Source organism: Stenella coeruleoalba, assembly GCF_951394435.1.
Source record: "Stenella coeruleoalba genome assembly, chromosome: 4".
NCBI lineage: Eukaryota > Metazoa > Chordata > Mammalia > Artiodactyla > Delphinidae > Stenella > Stenella coeruleoalba.
In genome coordinates, this window is record NC_137149.1 from 74,897,303 (window position 1) to 74,919,856 (window position 22,554).

Genomic DNA, 22,554 nt, shown 5'->3' on the forward strand with positions numbered 1-22,554 from the left:
CTCCTTCTCTCCTTATAGATTAAAAATTGTGTTCCTTAATTACATTAAAGGAAGTTGTGTTCTTTTTGTCTGTTAGCATCTTTCAGTCAGTCTCATCATCAGCATCCTTGTGGCAACCACATGGTGATAATTATAACAAATGATAACTTCTGTTTTTGAATTATGTTTCAGGGTGATTACAACTCAGAAATTCATGTGATCACAAGAGAAAGAGATGAACTTCAGCATATGCTAGAAAGATTTGAAAAACATATGGAGGATATACAGTCCAATGTTAAATTATTGACAGCAGAAAGAGATAAACTAAGTGTCTTATATAATGAAGTAAGATATTGATTATAATTAAGCCAACAGATTATATAGCACCAGTTAACTGTAATGGTACCAGTATATATCCTTTAAATTACTGTAATATATGGACCTTAGTGATTTTCCTTCAGAGTTAGAATTAATAATAGTTTCTACTATCATTCTGTTCCCAAAGCAGAGATTTCTATTGCTTTTTCATATTTATTCTTCCTCTTTTCTAGCTTATCTATGGGTCAGGTCAGTTAGAGATAATTCCCTATTTCTAAAACTACTGAATGAGTCTCAGCCTGACTCTGAGCCAAGTGTATCCTTGGGATTCAGACATGTTGGGGTATGTCTATGAAACAGTGGGTAGCACTCACTAATTGGATATTAAGGACTTAGCCTCTAGGGATAGGGAGGGGAGATTCAATACAGTTTGGGCTAATTATAAAGCCTCAGTTGTTAGAGGGCAAGGTGAGTCTGAGCAAAGCATGGTGTTTATCACCAAAATTTGTTCCCATACCAATCTCCCATGAAATCCTGTTGCTTTTTTTAGAGGGAGAGAAGGACATACGGGTTAAGAGGCCAAGTTGAAAAAGCCGTTTTCACTTCTGGTGCTTTTTTGGGATTCTGCAGTACAAATTGATCCACTTCTGGGCTTTTCCCACTGTTAGCTTAGATTTCTGCTTTCTTGGGACTGCTTAGTTTATTACTAGTTGTCCATGTGCTATTTGGTTTCCCAAATTTTGTGGCTGGCACTTCCCTCAATCTCCTTGTCCTTTGTTTTTATTATTACTGTTATTACATTAATCCTTTTACTCTCATTTTGGTGGCATTTGGGAAGAGAGCAAAAGTAGCATATGTTTAGTTGCCTTTTTTAAACTGGGAGCATGTCCAATGTTTTTTAATTTATATCTTTAATACATTAAGGCTCAGGAAGAATTATCTGCACTCAGACAAGAATCTGCCCAAACCACAGTCTCCCATAATACTGTTAGTCTTATGGAAAAGGAAAAAGAACTTGCATTATCTGACTTAAGAAGGATTATGGCAGAAAGAGAAGCTTTAAAAGAAAAGTTAAAAGTACGTATTGACTTAATTGACTTATTTTTAAAAGATAATTTATTGAGAAAAGGGGAGGTCTTTTTATATGTTTTCCTGTGACATGACTATTTTGAAACTAGATCAGGGGTTGGCAAACAATGGCACATGAGCCAAATCCAGAACGCTGTGTTTTTGTATGGCCCGTGTGCTAAGAATGGTTTTTACATTTTAAAATCATTGAAAAAATATCAAAAGAAAAATATTTCATGAGACATGAAAATTATGAAACTCAGATTTCATTGTTGATAATACTCATTAATTGGAATACTCATTCGTTTATGTGTTTTGTGTAGCTTTTTTTGTGCTGCAGTGGCAGAGTTGAGTAACTGCGATAAAAACTGTATGGTCCACAAAGCCTAAATATTTATCATCTGGTTCTTTATAGAAAAGAACCAACCTCTGATCTCAATAGGAAGTCCTTCATGTGGAGGGGCATTATCTTTTTTTGCAAAACAACTTCATTGAGATATTCACTTTACTATATAATTCACCCATTTAAAGTGTACAATTCTTTGGTTTTAGTACATTCACAGCCTTGTTCAACCATCACCACAATCAATTTTAGAGGATTTTCATTACCTCGAAAAGAAACCCTGTACCCAATAGCAGCCACTCTTAATTTTCCCCAGCCTCCTCAGGCCTAGACAACCACTAATCTACTTTCTATCTCTAGATTTACCTACTCTGGACATTTCATATAGATTGAATCATTCAGTAAGTGTTTCTTTATGTCTGGCTTCCATAGCTTAGCATAATGTTTTCAAGGTTCATCCATTATGTAGTATGTATCAATACTTTATTCCTTTTTATTGTGGAATAATATTCCATTTTATGGATAGAAAATATTTTATCATTGGGGTGGTTTCTACTTTTTGGCTGTTATGAATAATGGTGCTATGAACATTTGTATACAACTTTTTATGTGGATATATGTTTTTATTTATCTTGGACATATACCTAGATTCATATGATAACTATAACTAACCATTTGAGCAACTGCCAAGCTGTTTTCCAAAGTGGCTTTACCATTTATATTCCCACCAACAGTGTACAAGAGTTCTAATTTCTGTACATCCTCACCAATACTTGTTATTAGGTTTTTTATCATCATCATGCTGGTGGGTGTGAAGTAGTATCCATTGTGGTTTTCATTTGCATTTCTCTGTTAGCTAATGTGCTTACTTTCAGTGCTTATTTGGTCACTTGTATATCTTCTTTAGTGTCTATTCAGATCCTTTGCCCATTTTTAAATGGGGTTGTCTCATTATTATTGAATTATAAGAATACTTTGTATCAATATATTCTCAATATAGTCCCCTTATCAGATATATGATTTGCAAATACTTTCCCCCATTCAGTGGGTTGTCTTTTCATTTTCTTAGTATTGTCCTTTGAAGCACAGATAGTTTTTAATTTTGATGAAGTCCAATTTATCTATTTTTTCTTTTATTGCGTGTGCTTTTGGTATAATATCTAGGGACAGTATTTTATATTTTATAATCTCCCCCAAAATTTTAATATACATAAAGCACTTCATACTGCTCAGTACATTATAAGAACTCAATATTAAACTATTATTGTTAACTATTACAGAGTCCATAGTTTACTTCCAATAAATATTATTGAATTAATGCTTAGAAATTAGTCACTAAGATTAAGAATAAAAACATTTTAAGTATTATAAGGGTAGTCTTTATGTCATAAATTTTCAGTTAAAGTTTTACCCCTACAAAATACTTTTAATTGGGATCCTTTGGAATATTGCCTTCCAGAAGGTGCTTTTTTATAAAAATAATTGTTAAAATTACCAAATGGAAAACTTCTGTGCAATATGGCAAGTTTTAGTACAAGCTACTGGTTTAGCCTTTTCCATATCATTGAAATGACTAAGGAATGTAAAAACAGGATTAAAAAAATGCACTTGTACCAAAAACTCAGAAAAAGTGACATTCATATGACCAGAATCTTTCTGGATTACAAGAGTCAGGATTTATGAGTTTGCAATAGGTCTTTTACATAAAAACTGAACTAATCCTCTCAGTCTTTAAGTCTTCTCTAGTAGTTTCCTGTTGTTCCACTATCTATCTACCCAGTTGTTGAACCCAGGCACTGAGTCCTCTTTCCCTGAAAGCTCCTATCTCTCATTTAATCACAAAGTCCTATTGATGCTACCTCTTAAATAATAGTTAACATTTATTAAGCCCTTTCCATGTGGGAAGCTCTGTTCTGAGTGCTTTTTACAAGAGCTATCTCAACAAATCTTCACAATTGCCTTTTTAGTCAGGTAATGCTTACAGATGTGGTCTCTGAGTTACAGTGAGTTTAAATAATTTGCCCAGCCAACAGACACGTGAAAAGATGCTCAACATTGCTAATCATCAGAGAAATGACATTCAAAACCGCAACGAGATATCACCTTATACCTGTCAGAATGGCTGTCGTCAAAAAAAAAACACAAATAGCGAATGTTGGCAAGGTTGTGGAGAAAAGGGAACCCTTGTATACTGTTGGTGGGAATGTAAATCGGTGCAGCCACTGTGGAAAACAGTATGCAGGTTCCTCAGAAACCTAAAAATGCAACTACTGTATGATCCAGCAATTCCACTCCTGGGTATATATCTGAAGAAAATGAAAACACTAATTCGAAAAGATATATGTTCATAGCAGCCTTATTTATAGTTGCCAAGATATGGACACAACTTAAGTGTCCATCAACAAATGAATGGATAAAGAAGATGTGATATATACATATATATATATATATGTATACACACACACACACACACACACACACACACACAATGGAGTACCCACTCAGCCATAAAAAAAGAATTAAATTTTGGCGTTTGCAACAACATGGATGGACTTGGAGGGTATTATGCTTAGGTAAGTCAGAGGAAGACAAATACTGTCTGTTATCACTTATATATAGAATCTAAATAAAACAAACTAGTGAATATAACAAAAAAGAATCAGACTCACAGATACAGAGAATAAACTAGTGGTGACCAGTGGGGAGAGGGAAGGGGAGAGGAGCAAAATGGGGTAGGAGATTAAGAGGTACAAACAACTATGTATAAAATAAATAAGCTACAAGGATATATTGTACAGCACAGGGAATACAGCCAATATTTTATAAAAACTATAAATGAAGTATAATCTTTAAAAATTGTGAGTCACTATGTTGTACACCTAAGACATATAATATTGTGGATCAACTATACCTTAATTTTTAAAAAGCAGTAATAATAATTTGTCCAAGATCACCTGCTAATGAAGTCACAAAGAATCTGGCTCCTCAGCTCACACTGGTTTCTCTTCAATCAGCCTACTTGTTTCTGTTCCCCTGCTACCATCCTATTCTGGCCATTATTCTCTCTCAACTGCACTAGTGTATTAGCGGCCTCTCAAATCTGTATTTCACACTGAAGTCAGAGTCATCTTTCAAAGATATAAATCCGATCACATCACTTCCTATTTAAAATCCATTAACTGTTTTCAGGGACTTCGATGATTGGCCCTTGCCTACTTCAAGGTCTAGCTTCTTTTCCCCAAGCTCATCCCCCCTATTCCTCACCCCTCAGTTTCTCAACGCTAGGCTTAATGGACTTTTTCTTGCCCTCAACTTTCTAAGGAAAAAATCCTTCACCCCTTCCAGTCCCCTCACCTGACTAATTCCTGTTCATCCTTTATAGCCAAGTTAAACATCATTTCCTCACAAAGGAAATGAACCCTAGATCCTAGACTCCCTTTCAGTATGTCGCCATAAAGTTCCTTTTCCTAGCAGAATATTCATGGATTTTATTTTAATATGTTTAAGGTTTGTCTTTAATAGACTATAATGTCTATGACATCAGAGACTTTATCCATTTTACTGTATTCCTAATACCTTACTTGGTGCTGGGTATATAGTATGTACTCAATACCAGTTGAATGATTTAATAAACAAAAAAATGCATACAGCACAGTGATCTTTTCAATGAAATATATAATCCAAACATCAGATGTCTTTACTTATTTTTAATGAATAAGATGGATGGAAGTAAGAATTTGCACGAAAAATTCTCACAGAACACCAACATGTCACTTGTCCTAGACTTAGCATCAGCAAAAGTTGGATAAGGTAATATAACCAAAAATAACAACACTCGTGTTTACACTGTTGACCAGCTCATTGTTGAAACTGATCACTTGCATGGCCCTGTAGCGTTCTGCTTCCTGTGTCTTTCTGATCCCATCTGTTCTTCCTTTACACTCTTTTCCTCTTTCATCTCCTCTCATGAGGGCATTCTCCTGAGCTTACTTAACCTGCTGGGTTTTTCCCTTTATAGTTGTGCTAATGGATTGATCTGTGCAAATCTTTATAAATGAACCCATACCAATCTGTGTCTTCTGTTATAGTCATACATGGAGGTAAAGCATAAAAGATGAGAACCTCTTGTGTTTTTGTTTTCAACCAAAAGCATTGTTTTGGTAAAATTTCGAATGATTTTCTTTCTAAAACATTTCTATGTTATAAAAAGACAGATAAAATAGTACTGTAGACTTGCATTGCTTACTTTGGTAATTTTGTTTTATTATCTGACGTGAGTGAACATCTATAAAATTCTCTTACAGAATCTCCATGAAATGAGTATTTTGGGAAAATCAGAATTAGAGAAAACTGTTGAACATTTGACATGTGTTAATCACCAGGTAATTTATCAAACTGAATTTGGGGTATATTTTGTTGTATGAATGACTATTTTAATTATAGTTTTAATGTACTGTATGTTTTTTTTGTTTGTTTGTTTTTCTTTATCATTTTTTTTAATTCACATCTTTATTGGAGTATAATTGCTTTACAATATTGTGTTAGTTTCTGCTCTATAACAAAGTGAATCAGCTATATGTATACATACATCCCCATATCCCCTCCCTCTTGCGTCTCCTCCCACCCTCCCTATCCCACCCCTCTATGTGGTCACAAAGCACTGAGCTGGTCTCCCTGTGCTATACAGTTGCTTCCCACTAGCTATCTATTTTACATTTGGTAGTGTATATGTCCATGCCCTCTCTCACTTCATCCCAGCTTACCCTTCCCCCGCCCAGCCCCCATGTCCTCAAATCCATCTTGTACATCTGTGTCTTTATTCCGGTCCTGACTCTAGGTTCATCAGAACCATTTTTTTTTTTTTTAGATTCCATATATATGTGTTAGCATATGGTATTTGTTTTTCTTTTTCTTTTTTTTTATGTTTTTAAAATTAAAAAATAATATGTTAGAGAAACTGTATAACAGTGACTAGGAGTATGTACTCTGAAGGTTGACTACTTAGATTCAAATCCATCTTTGTCACCTGTTACCTGTAGGCAAGTTTCTTAAACTTTTCATCCCTTAATTTCTTTATTTGTAAGATAGAAATGGTGCTAATACTTACTTCTTAGAGTTTTTGTGAAAATTAAATGAGTTAATAGATATCAAGAACTTAGTATAGTTACTGACATATCGTAAGCACTCAGTAAGTGTTAGCTATGATTATTGTTGTTTTGCTCTTGTTTAAAAAATCATGTAATACAGACTTAGAGTAAAAAGTGAAAATCATTTTCATTCCTTATTGCTCTCACTAGAGATAGGGCTTTTAACAAATTGGTATGTGTTCTGATAGTCTTTTTTGCTTTCTGTGTTTTGTTTTGACTAGTTTCTTTTTCCCTGTCTTCATTGTTTTTATTTGTCTGCTAATTCTATCATCTGTTTCTATCAGCTTTGGGCCACTTGATTTTTTTTCCCTCTTCCTCATAGGTTGTATTTTCCTGCTTCTTTGTATGCCTGCTGACTTTGGATTGGATGTCAGACATTGTGAATTTTATTTTCTTGGTTGCTGGAGAGCTTGTATTCCTAGAAACACTCTTGAAGTTTGTTCTGGGATACGCTTAAGTCAGATGGAAGTAGCTTGTTACTTTTTGATTTTGCTTTTAAGCTTAATTAGGTGGGACTAGAATGGCATTTAGTTTCGGACTAATTTTGTTTTACTACTGAAACCAAATCTTTTTGAGTACGCTCACTACCAGTTGCCTCATGAATTATGAGGTTTTCAAATGACTGATGGGAAAAGAACCTATTCCTGGCCCTGCATGAGCCCTCAGTACTGTTCCCTCTAATTCTTTGATGGTTCTTTCCCTGGCCTTGGGTAGCTCTCTGTGAGCTGTGCTCTCCTCAGCTGAAGATTCAAGGGGCACCCTTTATAGATCTCTGGTGCTCTTACTCTGTGCAGTTCTCCTCCAGTATCCGCCCTGCGAATTCTAACGGCTTTGGCCTCCCTTGACTCTCAGTCCTGTATTCTGAACTTACGGGAATCACCAGGTCCAGCTGGTTTCTTTCCCTGTGCCACAGCTTGGAAATTCTTCAGGCAATAAACTGGAACAATTATAGGGCTCATCTCACTTGTTTCATCTCTCAGGGGTCACTATCCATCATTGCCTAATGGCCAGTGTTTTGAAAACCATTGTTCCATATGCTTTGCCCAAATTTTTAGTTATTTCAGGTAGAAGGGTCCCTGTCACTCTAGCCTGCCCAGAATCTGAAAGCAAGAATTAATGAACTGGAAAATATATCTGAAGTACTAGAAGTCATTGGAAAGAGACTAGGAGATAGAAAATATAAAATAAGTTAAAGCCTTAGAGAATAAAGTGAGAAGGTCCAACATTTATTTAGTCAAAATTCTAGGAGAATATAATAAAATATGGGAGAAGGCTGTATTTGAAGACATAATAACTGATACTTTTCTAGGTATGATAGAAAACACAGGAATCCTCTGATTCAGGATGTACAGTGAATTCTAGTAGCATGACAAATCCTAAGCAAGATAAAAAGAAAATCCATACCATTTTTGTAGCAATAAATAATACAAGATACCTATGTATAATTTTGCAGGATCTTAATAGAAAACATTTTGCATCCTTACTGAAAGACATTAAGGAAGACCTAAATAAGTGGAGAGATATATCCAATTTATTAAAAAGGTGACAGATATTATGTTTATAAAATAATGTAAATTCTTGCCAAATTCATCTGTAGAGTTGATGTAGTTTCAGCTGAAATCCCAAGAAGATGGCTGGGTGGGTGGATGTGTGTGAGAGTGAACACTGACAATAGATTTTAAAATTTACATGGAAGCAAAGAGCCAAGAATCACAAAGAAATTTTAAAGAAGAACGTGGTGTGGAACTTGTCTTACTAGATATAAAGGCTTTAGAGTCATTAATTAAGATAGGGTGGTAGTGCTCAGGGATTAAGAGAATGATAAAACCCAGTAGAGAGCAAACCCACAAAATTGTATCTGGGACAATTGTTAATATATATGTATATAAAAAAGTAATTGGGGACTTCCCCCGTGGTCCAGTGGGAAAGACTCTGCACTCCCAATGAAGAGGGCCCAGGTTTGATCCCTGGTCAGGAAACTAGATCACACACGCATGCCGTAACTAAGAGTCTGCATGCCACAACTAAAAGATCCCACATGCCGCAATGAAGATCTCATGTGCCGCACCTAAGACCCAGCACAGTCTAGCTAGATGGATGGATGGATGGATGGATGGATGGATGGATGGATGGATGGATGGATGAATGGATAGGTAGATAGATAGATAGCTAGCTAGATAGATATTTTTTTAAATAAAAAATAAAAGAGAATTGGATCCTACCTAAAATATACCAGACCCAAAAATCAGTTCAAGGTTACTTGCAACCTTGAATGTTCAAGAAATAGCTACAAATTTTAGAAGAAAAATCTTTTTTACCTTGACAAAATAATAATAATAGCAATCATTTATATAGCATTTACTGTGTGTCAGGTACTATTCTCAACATTTTATATATATTTATGTATATAATTTTAATTCTTACAACAACCATAAGAAGTAAATGCTAATATTATCCTTATTTCACAGATAAAGAAACAGAGGGGAAGCTTGCCCAAGATCACACAGCTAGCAGGTGTCAGGTGCCAGTGTTTGCTCCTAAACAAGACACAAATAAGTTTATTTCTTTAAAGAAAACATAGATAAATAGGACCACATTGACAAGAACATCTTTGTTTATCAAATTGCCATAAATTGAAAAGACAAGCCAATAATGCAGAGAACAACTTACTATACATTTAACCTAAAAAACCTCAACAGAAGATATGAATTGACACTTCATGGCAGAAGAAATTATAAATGGTTAATAAATATAAAAAGATGTTCTACCTCAATAAGAGGGAAAATACCAATTACAACCACAGCAAAATCATTTCACATCCATCAGAAATTAACAAGTTATAGCTAGTATTATTAGTTTTGTGAAGCTTCTGGGAGTGCAAACTGGTCGTACCTCTTTGGAGAATAATTTGGCATTGTTCTAGGTTAGCAAAGGCATACTCTATTAGCCAGCAAATACATTTCTAGATATGAACCCTGGATCAAAGTCAATAAACTATGGCCTCTAGACCAAATCTGGTCTCCAGTCTGTTTTTGTAATAAAGTTTTTATTGGAACACAGCCATGCTTATTTGTTAATACATTGTTTATGGCTGTGTCTTTGTTACAGTAGAGTAGTGGCAAAGGACCATATGGCTCACAAAACCTAAAATGTTTACTCTCTGACAGAAAAAAGAAAACAATCTGGATGTCAGTTGTGAGGAAAATAAACAGTGGTAAGTCATACAATGGCGTGTTACAGAGCAACAAAAATGAATGAATAATAGCTACAAACATCAACATGCATGAATCTTGCAAATATGATGTTGAAGAAAACATGCAGTATGATTCTGCTTATGTAAAGTTGAAAAACATGCTAACCTAAACTGTAAATTGTTTGGAGATTCATACAAACGTGGTGTGCTAAGGAAAAGCAAGAAATGAGAAACAGAAGACTCAGGTTAGTGGATACTGTGGGCAGGAGTTAGAGGATGTCACTGGAGACTGCTCACAGTAGTGTCAAAGGTTCAGGTAATATTTTTTAAGCCAGGTGATGGGTACACAAACGTTCCTGTTTTTAGTCTTTATACCACACATGTACTCTTGTTTGAACAAGAATTCTGGAAGATTTTTAGTGCAAAAAAATTTTTTTTTCCTTTCCCACCTCCATATCCCACAAATTACCATCCACAACTCTCTTTCCTGGTGTTTACTTCCCTGTTTCTAAATAATGTGCTCGTGCTATTTAGTCTTTATTGATTTAAGGTTATTTAGTGAGTCTCCGTGATGGTAGATGATGGATTAGCACTCCCCTTTTCTTCCCCCATTACATAGTTTAATTACATATTTTGCTCACTTAAGTAGTTATTGTTTATATTACCAAGACTTCTCGTGGTTTACGGCTCAGCCAAGTGGGACAGTACTACTCTTACCTTTTTTCTTGTAGACCATTTTCCTGGAGTTAATAATTGCTTTTGTTTTGTTTTGTTTCATTTTGTTTTTTGTTACTTTTCTGTTTTTCATTGCTAATTTTTATCAAGAACTCCATCTCTGCCACATGCCTTTCAATATTTTTTGAGTTTTCAAACTTAACCAGTTCTGGTCTTTTTCCCCCTTTTTCCTCCTTCTTGAGCTTTCTGTCTTGATTCATTATGGGCTATGTCTCTCCATAGCTGTCCTCATAAGACTTTCCCTGTCCCCCTCTCCTGTGTTGAACCTCATGTTTTCTTCTTTTCTTGGTTTGTTCCTTCATTATGGTATAGCATCTTCTCCAGCAGTTTCCTGAAAAAGAATACATGGGAGGAAATTTTTTTGGTACTCTACTTTTCTGAAAATGTCTTTATTGAACTTTTATAATTTATGATTTGGCTTAGGCATGTGGCAGTCCAGATTGGAAAATTATTTTCACTAAAAATTTTGAATACTGTTCTCCATTGGTCTTTCAACTTTCTTTGAGATGTCTGATGCTATTCTTTTCTGAGTCCTCTGTACATGACATGTTTTTATTTCTGAAAGGATTTGGGGTTTTCTCTTTATCTTATGTCTTCAATTTACTATACTCTTCTGTTTTCTCTCTCTGGAGCTTTATTTGTTGGTTTTAGACTTCCTAAAGAGATCTAATATTCTTATCCTTTCTCCTTTATTTTCTCTTTGACTTTTTGTTGAACTTTCTGGGAGATTGCCTCAACTTTGTCTTTTAGCCCTTCTATTGATTTTTTAAATATATTTGATTTCCAAGAGAACTTTCTAGAAAGAGATAACTGGGGTATGAGTGTCCCAGTATATAGACTTTCAGCCAATCTCCTTGTTCAGTTCTCTTTGTGACCCCCCCCCTCACGGCTTCATGCCCCCACGTGTTGAGCTTCTTCAGGCTAAGTCAACTGGCTGCGCTCATTGGTATTCCCTACTGTGGCCATTTTAGGTCAGTGATTCTCTACTGGGGCCAGTTCTGCCTCCTAAGAGATATTTGGCAATATCTGGAGAATTTTTGTCTGTCACAATTAGGGGAAAAAGTACTTATTGTATCTGGTAAGCAGAAGGCAGGGATGTTGCTAAACGTCCTACAGTGCCCAGGACGGCCCTCACAACAAACAATTATCTGGCCTCAAAGGTCGTTAGTTCCTAGGTTCAGACCCTACTTTAGATTGTATATATCTTTCTTCCACTCTGAACCACTCTCTGCTCTGTCTTCCACAAGTTTTTGAAGCCACTTGTTCACCCTTGTTTTCCCTCTTGTTCTCTCTGTCCTTATGAGTATATAACCTTATTTCTTTACTGTCATTTTAGCACTGTTTCCAGAAGAAGGGTGTTAAAAATGTGTGTGGTCAGTCTACAGTTTCAACTGGAAGACTGAAATTTATCACTAATGTTTCTTGGTTTTGAATTTTGTATATAGATCATTATTGCATCTGGAGTTTATTTTTGTACGTAAAATAAAATAGAATCTAGCTAATTTTTTGTCTTCAATGAGTGGCTATCCCAGCTCTATTTTTAAAAAGTTTATTCTTTTCCCACTTTCTTAAAATGCTGCCTTTTCTAAACTTACATCTGTGATGTATCTGCTTATCCATATGTGAAATCCATACTGTCTTAATTATAGTAGCTTTTTCATTTATTTTGATATCTCATAAAGCAAGCCTAACTGCAGTCTTCCTCCCGCCCCCCATTTTTACTGTTTTTTCTTAACTTTCTTTTTTCCTAAATAAATTTTAGAATGAAATCTGAGTCACCCATCTAATTTTAAAAAGGTTGTGTCAGGATTCTTACTGAAATTTTATTGAATTTACAATTATTTCAGGAAATTTTAATCCCTTTCCAATATTGTGTTCCCATTCGGAAATATGGTGTGTCTTCACATTGTCAGGTTGTGTTTTATGCTCTTCAGGAACATGTTACAGGTTCCTCATGTAAATCTTGTCCATTTTGTGTTTGGGTTACGGTATTTTCTGCTCTGATCTTTCTTCAGTTCAGTCCTAGCTACATTTTTTTTTAGAAATTTCTCAAAATTTTGGCCTGCTAGTGGTTTCCCTTCATTGCTGTTATGGATACATTCTTTTCTTCCTTTCTTGCCTTTCTTTTTTGGTATCTTTTCTTTGATTTCAATGATACTGAAGAGGAGAGAGAGAAAAATGTGTTTGCCTATTCTGACATCTAGAACCTAAAGTGTACACGTGACTTTTAAAGTATTTTTAAATAAATCTAATTTATTTCCTTAGTTTTCTTCCAGAGATATTATGAAAGAGTGCTTAAGGAAAAGAAACTGAGACATATACCTATTAATTTTTAAAATTTAATTATAGCTTGAAAACGAAAAATGTGAATTAAAGTCTAAAATGTTAAAAATGAAAGAAACAATAGAGTCTTTAGAGAAAAAAGTAAAACTCCAAGCTCAAAAACTTAGCCATGTGGCTGGTGACTCATCTCATCAGAAAACAGAGATGAACTCACTTAGGTAAGTTTATTGAAAGTTTCATTTCTCTTCTGGGAACAAGCTTGTTGCTATATAAGGTTCATAATGGTGGCATTTTGGAGTAGGCCTTTGAAAAGCAGTAGTTCTCAAAGTTGGCTTTGCAGCAGAATCACTTGGGGAGCTTTTGTAAAGTATGGATTTAGGGACTGATCTCTGGAGGTTCCTGTTCACTGAGTGAATCTGGGTAAGTTTTGAGTATCTGTACTTCTAAAGACTTTCATAGCTTGATATGATTGCAGGCAAATTTTTGTACCTACCTCCTTCTGAAATCTCCCTAACAGATACAGGTGTACTTTGTTTTATTGTGCTTCAATTTATTGTGCTTTGCAGATGTTGTGTTTTTTACAAATTGAAGGTTTTTGGCAAACCTGCATCAAGCAAGTTTATTGGTGCCGTATTTCCAACAGCATTTGCTCACTTCATGTTTCTGTGTCACATTTTGGTAATTCTTGCAATATTTCAAACTTTTTCGTAATTATTATATTTGTTATGATGATCTGTGATCAGTGAGCTTTGACTATTACTACAACTCACTGAAGGCTCAGATGATGGTTACTATTTTATAGAAATAAAGTTTTTTAAATTAAGGTGTGTGCATCGTTTTTTTCAGACATAATGCTATTGCACACCTAATAGACTACAGTATAGTACAGACATAACTTTCATTTGCTTATTTTTTTAATGGCTTTGAATTTTTAATTTAATATTTTTTATTGAAGTATAGTTGTTTACAATGCTGTGTTAGTTTCTGGTGTACAGCAAAGTGATTCACTAATACATATATGCATATATATATATATATTTATATATATACACACATATATACTTTTTCATATTCTTTCCATTATGTTTTGTAACAAGATAGTGATTATAGTTCTCTGTGCTATACAGTAGGACCTTGTTGTTTATTTTATATATAGTAGTTTGTATCTGCTATTCCCAAACTCCTAATTTACCCCTTCCCCCTTCCCCCTTCCCCTTTGTTAACCGTAAGTTTGTTTTTTATGTTTGTGAGTATTAAACATAATTTTATATGCCCTGGGAAACCAAATAATCCACATGATACACTTTATTGCCATATTTTCTTTACTGTGGTGGTCTGGAACCAAACCCACAATATCTCCAAGGTATGCCTGTACTTCAGATTATTTGTACTCCTTAGTGTAGAATTGCTGGAAATTACAGAGTTTTTTGCTACCTATGTCATTGTTCTTCTCGTTCTTCTTTCAAAGAAATGTAAAATCAGAATATTTATATATAGAGTCTAAAAGGTGATGTGTCTGAAAAATGGTAAAAAAAGTCAGTATGGCCCAAGTAGGCTGTATCTACAGGTTGAAGTCAAGTAATAAAGAACTTGGTATGATAACCAAGAGTGTCTGGATTTTATCTTATAAACATGGAGAACAAACAAATTTTTAACCAAGGGGGTGACTTCCTACCATGCCTCTTAGGAAGTGAACTCTCACAAAAATAGGGAAGGTGAATTTGGAGTCTTAAGAGACTGATGGCAGACAATGGAGACAATGTGTCTGGAGTGAAACAGTGGCAATGAACTTGGAGAACAGTGGTGAGATTTAGGAAACATTTGTTACACAAAATCAAAACAAACTATGTAATAAGACCAAGAACTGACTGTTTGTCTGTTTAATTAAGGAATACTGTTTAGGAAGAACTAAGGTAGAAGCTTCTTTTTCCGTTTTTTTTTTTTTTTTTTTTTCCTTGCAAGGCACTACATACATCCTATGAAGGAGAGCTACCTGAATGGAATGGCCTCTCCCCCTCTGGTTCATGTCTATCTATGTTCAACTCCAAAGTACAAATACCATGGTATATTTCTGTCACCCAGAATTACTAGTCTACCCTTTTCCGTTTTGTGTCCAGATGATTGGAGCTGCATTTAGTCCATTTTGCTTTTTCCTTCAAACTATAGCTATAACTCCCCTTTCCCTCCCTCATAGGATACCCTTTCCAGTCTTATAAGACAGCTTTCAGTGCCCTCCCTTGGATCCCCTACCGTGCAGCTCCTTGGGCGTTTTCTCCGCTATACTAATACCCTTTTCTCTTACCCAGCCTCCTACTTCCCTCACCTAGGAATAATCCAGTCACTGTGTTATAGGAATGGGTTGTGGAGAATTTTCTCTTTACCTTGTTATAGGAATGGGTTGTGGAAAATTTTCTCTTTACCTTTGTTTGTCTGTAAACAGAGACAGGTAATAATGGGGGGATTGCAGGATTCCATAACTTTTTTTGCTCTGACAAATATCAGACTTGTCTCTGAGGAAGGTGTGTCAGTCACATTCTCCATATCAGTATACATCAGTAAACATTAGAACTATGAGTTCAAGCTGTCAGGTTCACATCCAAAGCTGAACCCAATACAAACATAATACCAAGAACTGTATGGAAATAAAGTCGCCTTGTCCAAACCTCATGCAACTTTTGATATGTTTAATAGCGATCTTGCTGTCGCTTTAATCACATCAAGTTCTGTTTCCCTTAACATGAAGACATTTAAGAAGCTGATACTCAGAGAGATAAAGCATATATTCCTTTTCATCCACCTGGTGGGCCCATTTTCTCTTTCCCTTCCTGAGTTAGGCATTTTTCATCAAATTTCAGTGCCACCAAACAGTCTTTTCTATATCAAGCACAGTCTCTAATTGTCCAAATAGAGGATCTCTTGGTGCAGCAGCAGAGGACAATAGCCTTAATCCTCACCACTGCTAGCTATGAGCCTCTAAACATTTAGATTTCTGCAGCTGAAAATACCGTCAGACTGTTTTCATTTCACCTTAGTCTTTAGTTATTCTGTGTACCTTCTTTAAAACTAGAGGGTTATGTACTTATCCAGGATCAAATAAATGCATTAGCTGATTTTCCTGGGAAGAGCCCATAAGCTCTAGTTAGAGTTATTATTATGGCAATAAGTATCAGTGTGTTTGTATATTCAGAAAACCAAATATAACTGGTCTCCTTTGAGAAGTATTTATTTGTTAAGGGAATTGAGAACCATTTTAGATAAGGCTCATAGATTCCTTAGGATGCCTAAGAATTATCTTCTGGGCATGTCTAACATTTTTTTCTACCAAGACAGGAAGAGGAGCCAGGGCCCTAAGTAAAGACAGCTGAGCTCATGGAACTGGACTTAGAAGGGCCAAGGGACCTAGGACCACCAGATATAAATCATCATCCTTTTGCAGAAATGTGACAGAAAAGCCAGTCCTTATCCCTATTCCCCTCTCTCAGTTATCAAGAGATGATACTTTCTCAGTTAGTGGTGGTCATAACCATAGAGTCTTGGAGACATCTGAAATAAAACAGGGATACCAAAAAAAAATCCAGCATTACTGGGCTTCCCTGGTGGCGTAGTGGTTAAGAATCCGCCTGCCAGTGCAGGAGACACAGGTTCGAGCCCTGGTCCGGGAAGATCCCACATAACACAGAGCAACTAAGCCCATGCACCACAACTACTGGGCCTGCACTCTAGAGCCTGCAAGCCACAACTACTGAAGCCTGTGTGCCTAGAGCCCATGCTCCGCAACAAGAGAAGCCACTGCAATGAGAAGCCTGCTCACCGCAATGAAGAGTAGCCCCGCTCTCTGCAACTAGAGAAAGCCCATGGGCAGCAACAAAGACCCAACGCAGCCAAAAATTAATTAATTAATTAAAAAAAAACAGGGATACCATATCAATCTCTCTTTCTTCTAAGAGGCCATTAAAATTCCAAACCTATGCCTCTTAGATAGAGCTTCAGCTCCATTTTACAACTTGAACACTTCTTATGAATAAAGGACCCTTTATGATGCTGTCTTTGTTTAAAATATACTCTATCATGAAGAGAAGTAATTACTTTTGCCCCCTAAGATGAGAGCATGTATACATCCATGTACTGTAATAAAACTCAGGAATTTGAGGCTCAGAGAGATGGTCTTATCCAGCCACATGGCTGGTAAGTGGAGAGCTAGAATTTTGATTCTAAGTTTTATTGCTTCACTCTCTGGTGGGAAGTCATCACTTCCCTTTGCTTTTTGCTTATAGCACTTTCGAAGCTAAGAAATTAGCTCATCCTAGCAACTTACTTCTCAACAGGTTCTCAAATTTTCTTTTCCAAACACCATGATGACCAATAATATGATAGTCACTCAACTATTCTTTCCTATGAACTTTATACCTCAGTTCTTTCGTTAAGAAGACCTTTATCTTAGCAGCAATCCTTCTGTCAGAAAGTTACTGCCGAGGTCTGTGTGGAATCTCTATTATTCCCTTGCCTGCCTACACTAGAATATGAAAAGGCAAAGCTATTTTTAAGACTCACTAAGGGCCTCCTTTATATGTATAATCAATCAAGATGTTATCCTGCCTTCATTTATCAACCCTACTTTCATTAGGAATTAACCCTGCTAATGAACTTAGATGTAAAAAAATCTTTACATTTCTACTTAGGATTTCAAGCACTGCCAACTACTCAGTGTCCTTCAGTAGGAACTCTGGGAGCCATTCCAGTTTTGAAAGGATTCTTTATAGCTTACTGGCAGACATTTTCCCTTCCACACGGAAGATGTCCTGTGCTCTTCGTAGTAGGCAGTGTGATGTAGTAGAAAAACATTGATATCAGGGTAGACTAAACTGGATTTATATATTTTCTTTGCCTTAATAGCTTTGCCATCTTGAACAAGTTATTATTTGTTTCTATAATATCAAGATAATGGTTCTAATTATGGAACTGTCCTAGGAATAAATGAGGTAATGTCTGTAAATTATCAGTACAGTGAATATTAGCTTTCTTTTTTCTCCACTCCGTGTAGTTATATCCCTCAGAGTAATAGTTGTAGCTTTTACAAGCAGCTTGAATACAGTGAGTCACCTGGACCTCACAGATGATTTTATGAAGTAAAATTGCTTGAACCGAGAGTCTTTCTGACTTGGTTTTATTTGGTTGTGCAATTCTAAAGAAGTCAGCCTCACCTTGACTTCCCTCGCTGCCTCTGGGTCATCATTCATTTGCTATTAGAGCAGTCAGGGTCATGTCTTTTGTGTTTCAGAATATCTCAGTGTTGCATGTAAAACTTTTTCATTTCTGTGGGAGATGTCCCATCTTACTAGTGGTTTCAGAATCCAACCTCCTCCCTATTAGGCAATGCTAAACTAAGCCACCTTTAGTATCTTTTACTATCTCATCTTCAAACAAACCCTAAAAGGAACCTGTGGAAGTCCCCAATAAATAGCCTAATGTGAGAGCCATGTTTTTCCAGCAAGGCCAGACTAAGAATTCCTAGGCCAGGACTAAAAGCTTCCAAAGACCCTAGATGACATGAGAGCAAATTCTTGTTACTTCTGAAAAAAAATTAATCTTACTGATCAGTAAGGGATTCGTCTGAAATTGTCTTTATTTTTGCTGTATGTCTTTTTTTTTTGCTCCCTGAAACCAATCTTTAGTCTTAAATCCTCATTGCACTACAGTTAATACCTATTTCCCTGTTTACTGTGACCTCCCGTTGACTACCTATCAAAAAAAGTCAGAATGGGAAGCAGAATTCAAAGCTTGCTGGTCAGGATGGTCAGGATGTTGAAGTGCTAGGCCATTCTGTAAAAGCAAGACTTTTCCTTTGCCTTGACTATTGAAAATAGATTTTAAGAGAAAGAGGGTTGTGATTAGGAGACGGAGAAAAGCTTTAAAACTACTAGGAAGCCTCTAGAAAAAAGTATACAATTAATTTGATTTTTACACTGTATTATTTTGAGGAAGATGGAACAGTTTTGAAGAAAGGAATAATATATATAGTATAATGCCATTGATTATACTGGAAGAGCTTTAAAATAAGGAATAAAAGAAACTTTAAAAATAAAAATATTTTTTAAGATCTTTCATTTAAAAAAAATTATTTCTACCAGAGATAAAGAATACCATTTGTTTTTGTCCACTGACTCTTTAGGCTAGTAAATGAGCAGCTACAGCGGTCACTTGAGGACCATCAGCACCAACTTTCCATGAAAAGAAGTGAACTTGAATCAGCACAAGCACAAGTTAAAATACTGGAGGAAAAAATAGGTAAGGATTCTCCAATTTTGTTTTTGCAATCCTAATTTACTTTGTCTAACAAACATTTCTTTTTCATTTATAGATAAACTACACTTCAAGATGACTTCACAGAATGAAGAGGCTCATGTAATGAAAAAGACCATTGGTGTTATTGATAAAGAAAAAGACATTCTTCAGGAGACTGTAGATGAGAAGACAGAAAAGATTGCAAACTTGCATGAAAACCTAGCTAATAAAGTATGTGACTGTTAAGTAATGTTATCCAGCATCTGAACAGAAAAGCTTATTTTATTCTCTGTTTTAGATATGCAGTTCTTATTGCCTGTGTACAAGCTCCTAAGACCCAAAGCCATACCTTCTAATGTGTTTAAATTTCATTTTATACCAATAATTTGAATCTTTAAAAGTTCTATTTCTAGAAGAAAGTTTTATCATATATGATTATAGCAAACTCAAGGAACGATTCAAATTCTTAGTGAGTAGAAATATGCCAATATATGAAATATAATTGGTACATGGAAATATGTTTACTTGGAGGTTTCTTTTATAATATAATTTATATAATTGGATTTAAACTATATAAATGTGACATTGTATCAATTCAAATGAAGACATTTCTATATGAATGGTTTAGAATCTTACATATTTTTATAATTTCTATAGGAAAAAGCTATTACTCAGATGAAGATAACAGTCTCAGAGTATGAATCTTCTATGAAGTAAGTAATCAATGGAACGGCATCCAGTTTTGTTTTGTTTTGTTTAGTTTTTGCGGTACGCGGGCCTCTCACTGTTGTGGCCTCTCCCATTGCGGAGCACAGCCTCCAGACGCGCAGGCTCAGTGGCCATGGCTCATGGGCCCAGCCGCTCCGCGGCATGTGGGATCTTCCCGGACCGGGACACGAACCCGTGTCCCCTGCATCGGCAGGCGGACTCTCAACCACTGCGCCACCAGGGAAGCCCCGGCATCCAGGTTTTTTTAGAAATTTTCAGTGAATGCAGCTTTATCTATTTGAATAGCAATCTGGCAATAGGAAAATTTCTTTTTCTATTTTCCTAATTTTATCAGTAGCAGTTATTTTCTCAGTCTCCTGCATGGAAATGTTATCCTCTTTAACTTTCTTCCCTCCTCTGTCATCCACATCTAAACAATTATGTCTTATTAATTATTCTTTTACATACCTACTTGCTCCTTATTTCTACTGTAATTACCCTGTGCAGGCCCTAATCATTAAAACTTAGATTACCCTAGTAGCCAGTGTTTAATTTATTCCACATCTAAACCTTTTTGAACATTGTTACAAGACTTTACATTTTATATCTGGTCTCTACTTCAAGACGAAAGTCACTAATTGTATTTATTTTATACACCCTTACATATTATATAATAGTGGGGACTTAAACATTAAATAAGTGTTTGCCAATTAAATCGTTTATGTTCTCCTAACACTTGAAAGTCTTCTGTTTTTACTTGACTTTTGGAATAATAAATTTATTTTATGACTTTATTTGCACATAATGATTGGTAGAGATCTAAAATGTCTGCTTCACCTAATTAATCAGTATCTTAATGCAGTAGTTGTAATTTCTTTTTTTAAATTTTATTGCAGTATGGTTGATTTATAATGTGTTAATTTCTGCTATACAGCAAAATGATTCAGTTATATATATATATTCTTTATCATATTATTTTCCATTATGTTTTTTTTGTTTTTTTGGCTGCATTGGGTCTTCGTTGCTGCGCGCAGGCTTTCTCTAGTTGCGGTGAGCGGGGGTTACTCTTCGTTGGCGGTGCGCAGGCTTCTCATTGTGGTGGCTTCTGTTGTTGTGGAGCACAGGCTCTAGGTGCGCGGGCTTTAGTAGTTGCAGTGCGTAGGCTCTAGGGCACGCAGGCTTCAGTAGTTGTGGCACGTGGGCTCTGGAGCGCAGGCTCAATAGTTGTGGGACACGAGCGTAGTTGTTCTGAGGCATGTGGGATCTTCCCGGACCAGGGATTGAACCTGTGTCCCCTGCATTGGCAGGCAGGTTCTTAACCACTGCACCACCAGGGAAGTCTCCCATTATGGTTATTATAGGATATTGAACATAGTTCCCTGTGTTATATAGTAGGACTTGTTGTTTATCCATTCTGTAATACTAGTTTGCATCTGCTAATCCCAAACTCCCAATCCTTTCCTCCTCCAGCCCCCTCCCCATTGGCAACCACAATCTCTGTTTGTGAGTCTGTTTCTTCGATATGTTCATTTGTGTCATATTTTAGATTCCACATATAAGTGATACCATATGGTATTTGTCTTTCTCTTTCTGACTTATTCGTTTAGTATGATAATCTCTAGGTCCCTCCATGTTGCTGCAAATGGCTTTATTTCATTCTTTTTAATGGCTGAGTAGTATTCCATTGTATATATGTACCACATCTTCTTTATAGATTTCACTGTCAGTGGACATTTAGGTTGCTTCCATGTCTTGGCTATTGTAAATAATGCTGCTATGAACATAGGGGCGTGTGTATCTTTTCAAATTATAGTTTTGTCTGGGTATAGGCCCAGGAGTGGGATTGCTGTATCATACGGTAACTCTCTTTTTTAAGGAACCTCCATACTGTTCTCCATAGTGGCTGTATCAATTTAGATTCCCACCAACAGTGTAGGAGGGTTCCCTTTTCTCCACACCCTCTCCAGCATTTGTTATTTGTAGACTTTTTTTTCTTTTTTGCGGTACGCGGGCCTCTCACTGTTGTGGCCTCTCCCGTTCTGGAGCACAGGCCCAGATGCACAGGCTCAGCGGCCGTGGCTCACAGGCCCAGCTGCTCCGCGGTATGTGGGATCCTCCCGGACCGGGGCACAAACCTGTGTCCCCTGCATCGGCAGGCGGACTCTCAACCACTGTGCCACCAGGGAAGCCCTATTTGTAGACTTTTTAATGTTTGCCATTCTGACTGGTGTGAGGTGGTACCTCATTGTAGTTTTGATTTGCATTTCTCTAATAATTAGCAATGTTGAGCATCTTTTCATGTGCCTATTGGCCATCTGCGTTTCTTCTTTGGAGAAATGTCCATTTAGGTCTTCTGTCCAGTTTTTACTTGGGTTGTTTGTTTTTTTGTTATTGAGTTGTGTGAGCTGTTGGTATACACCCTTGTTGGTTACATCATTTACAAATATTTTCTCCCAGTCCATAGGTTGAGTAGTTGTAATTTCTTGCATTCCTAGTAT

The 22,554-nt window shown here is 36.2% G+C and overlaps 1 protein-coding gene across 6 annotated transcripts in view; it reads left to right on the top strand.

The window, feature by feature from the left end:
- The window catches only part of CEP135 (centrosomal protein 135), an 83,051-nt gene that overhangs the window by 36,790 nt on the left and 23,707 nt on the right, over positions 1–22,554 (top strand). For all 6 annotated transcript variants that reach the window (XM_079920702.1, XM_079920700.1, XM_079920704.1 and 3 more), the window contains 7 exons: positions 172–324; positions 1,222–1,374; positions 6,013–6,090; positions 13,133–13,284; positions 19,236–19,351; positions 19,425–19,579; positions 20,006–20,061. In XM_079920702.1, the coding sequence (XP_079776828.1) occupies positions 172–324; positions 1,222–1,374; positions 6,013–6,090; positions 13,133–13,284; positions 19,236–19,351; positions 19,425–19,579; positions 20,006–20,061 (863 nt within the window). The remainder of the gene's footprint in view (positions 1–171; positions 325–1,221; positions 1,375–6,012; positions 6,091–13,132; positions 13,285–19,235; positions 19,352–19,424; positions 19,580–20,005; positions 20,062–22,554) is intronic.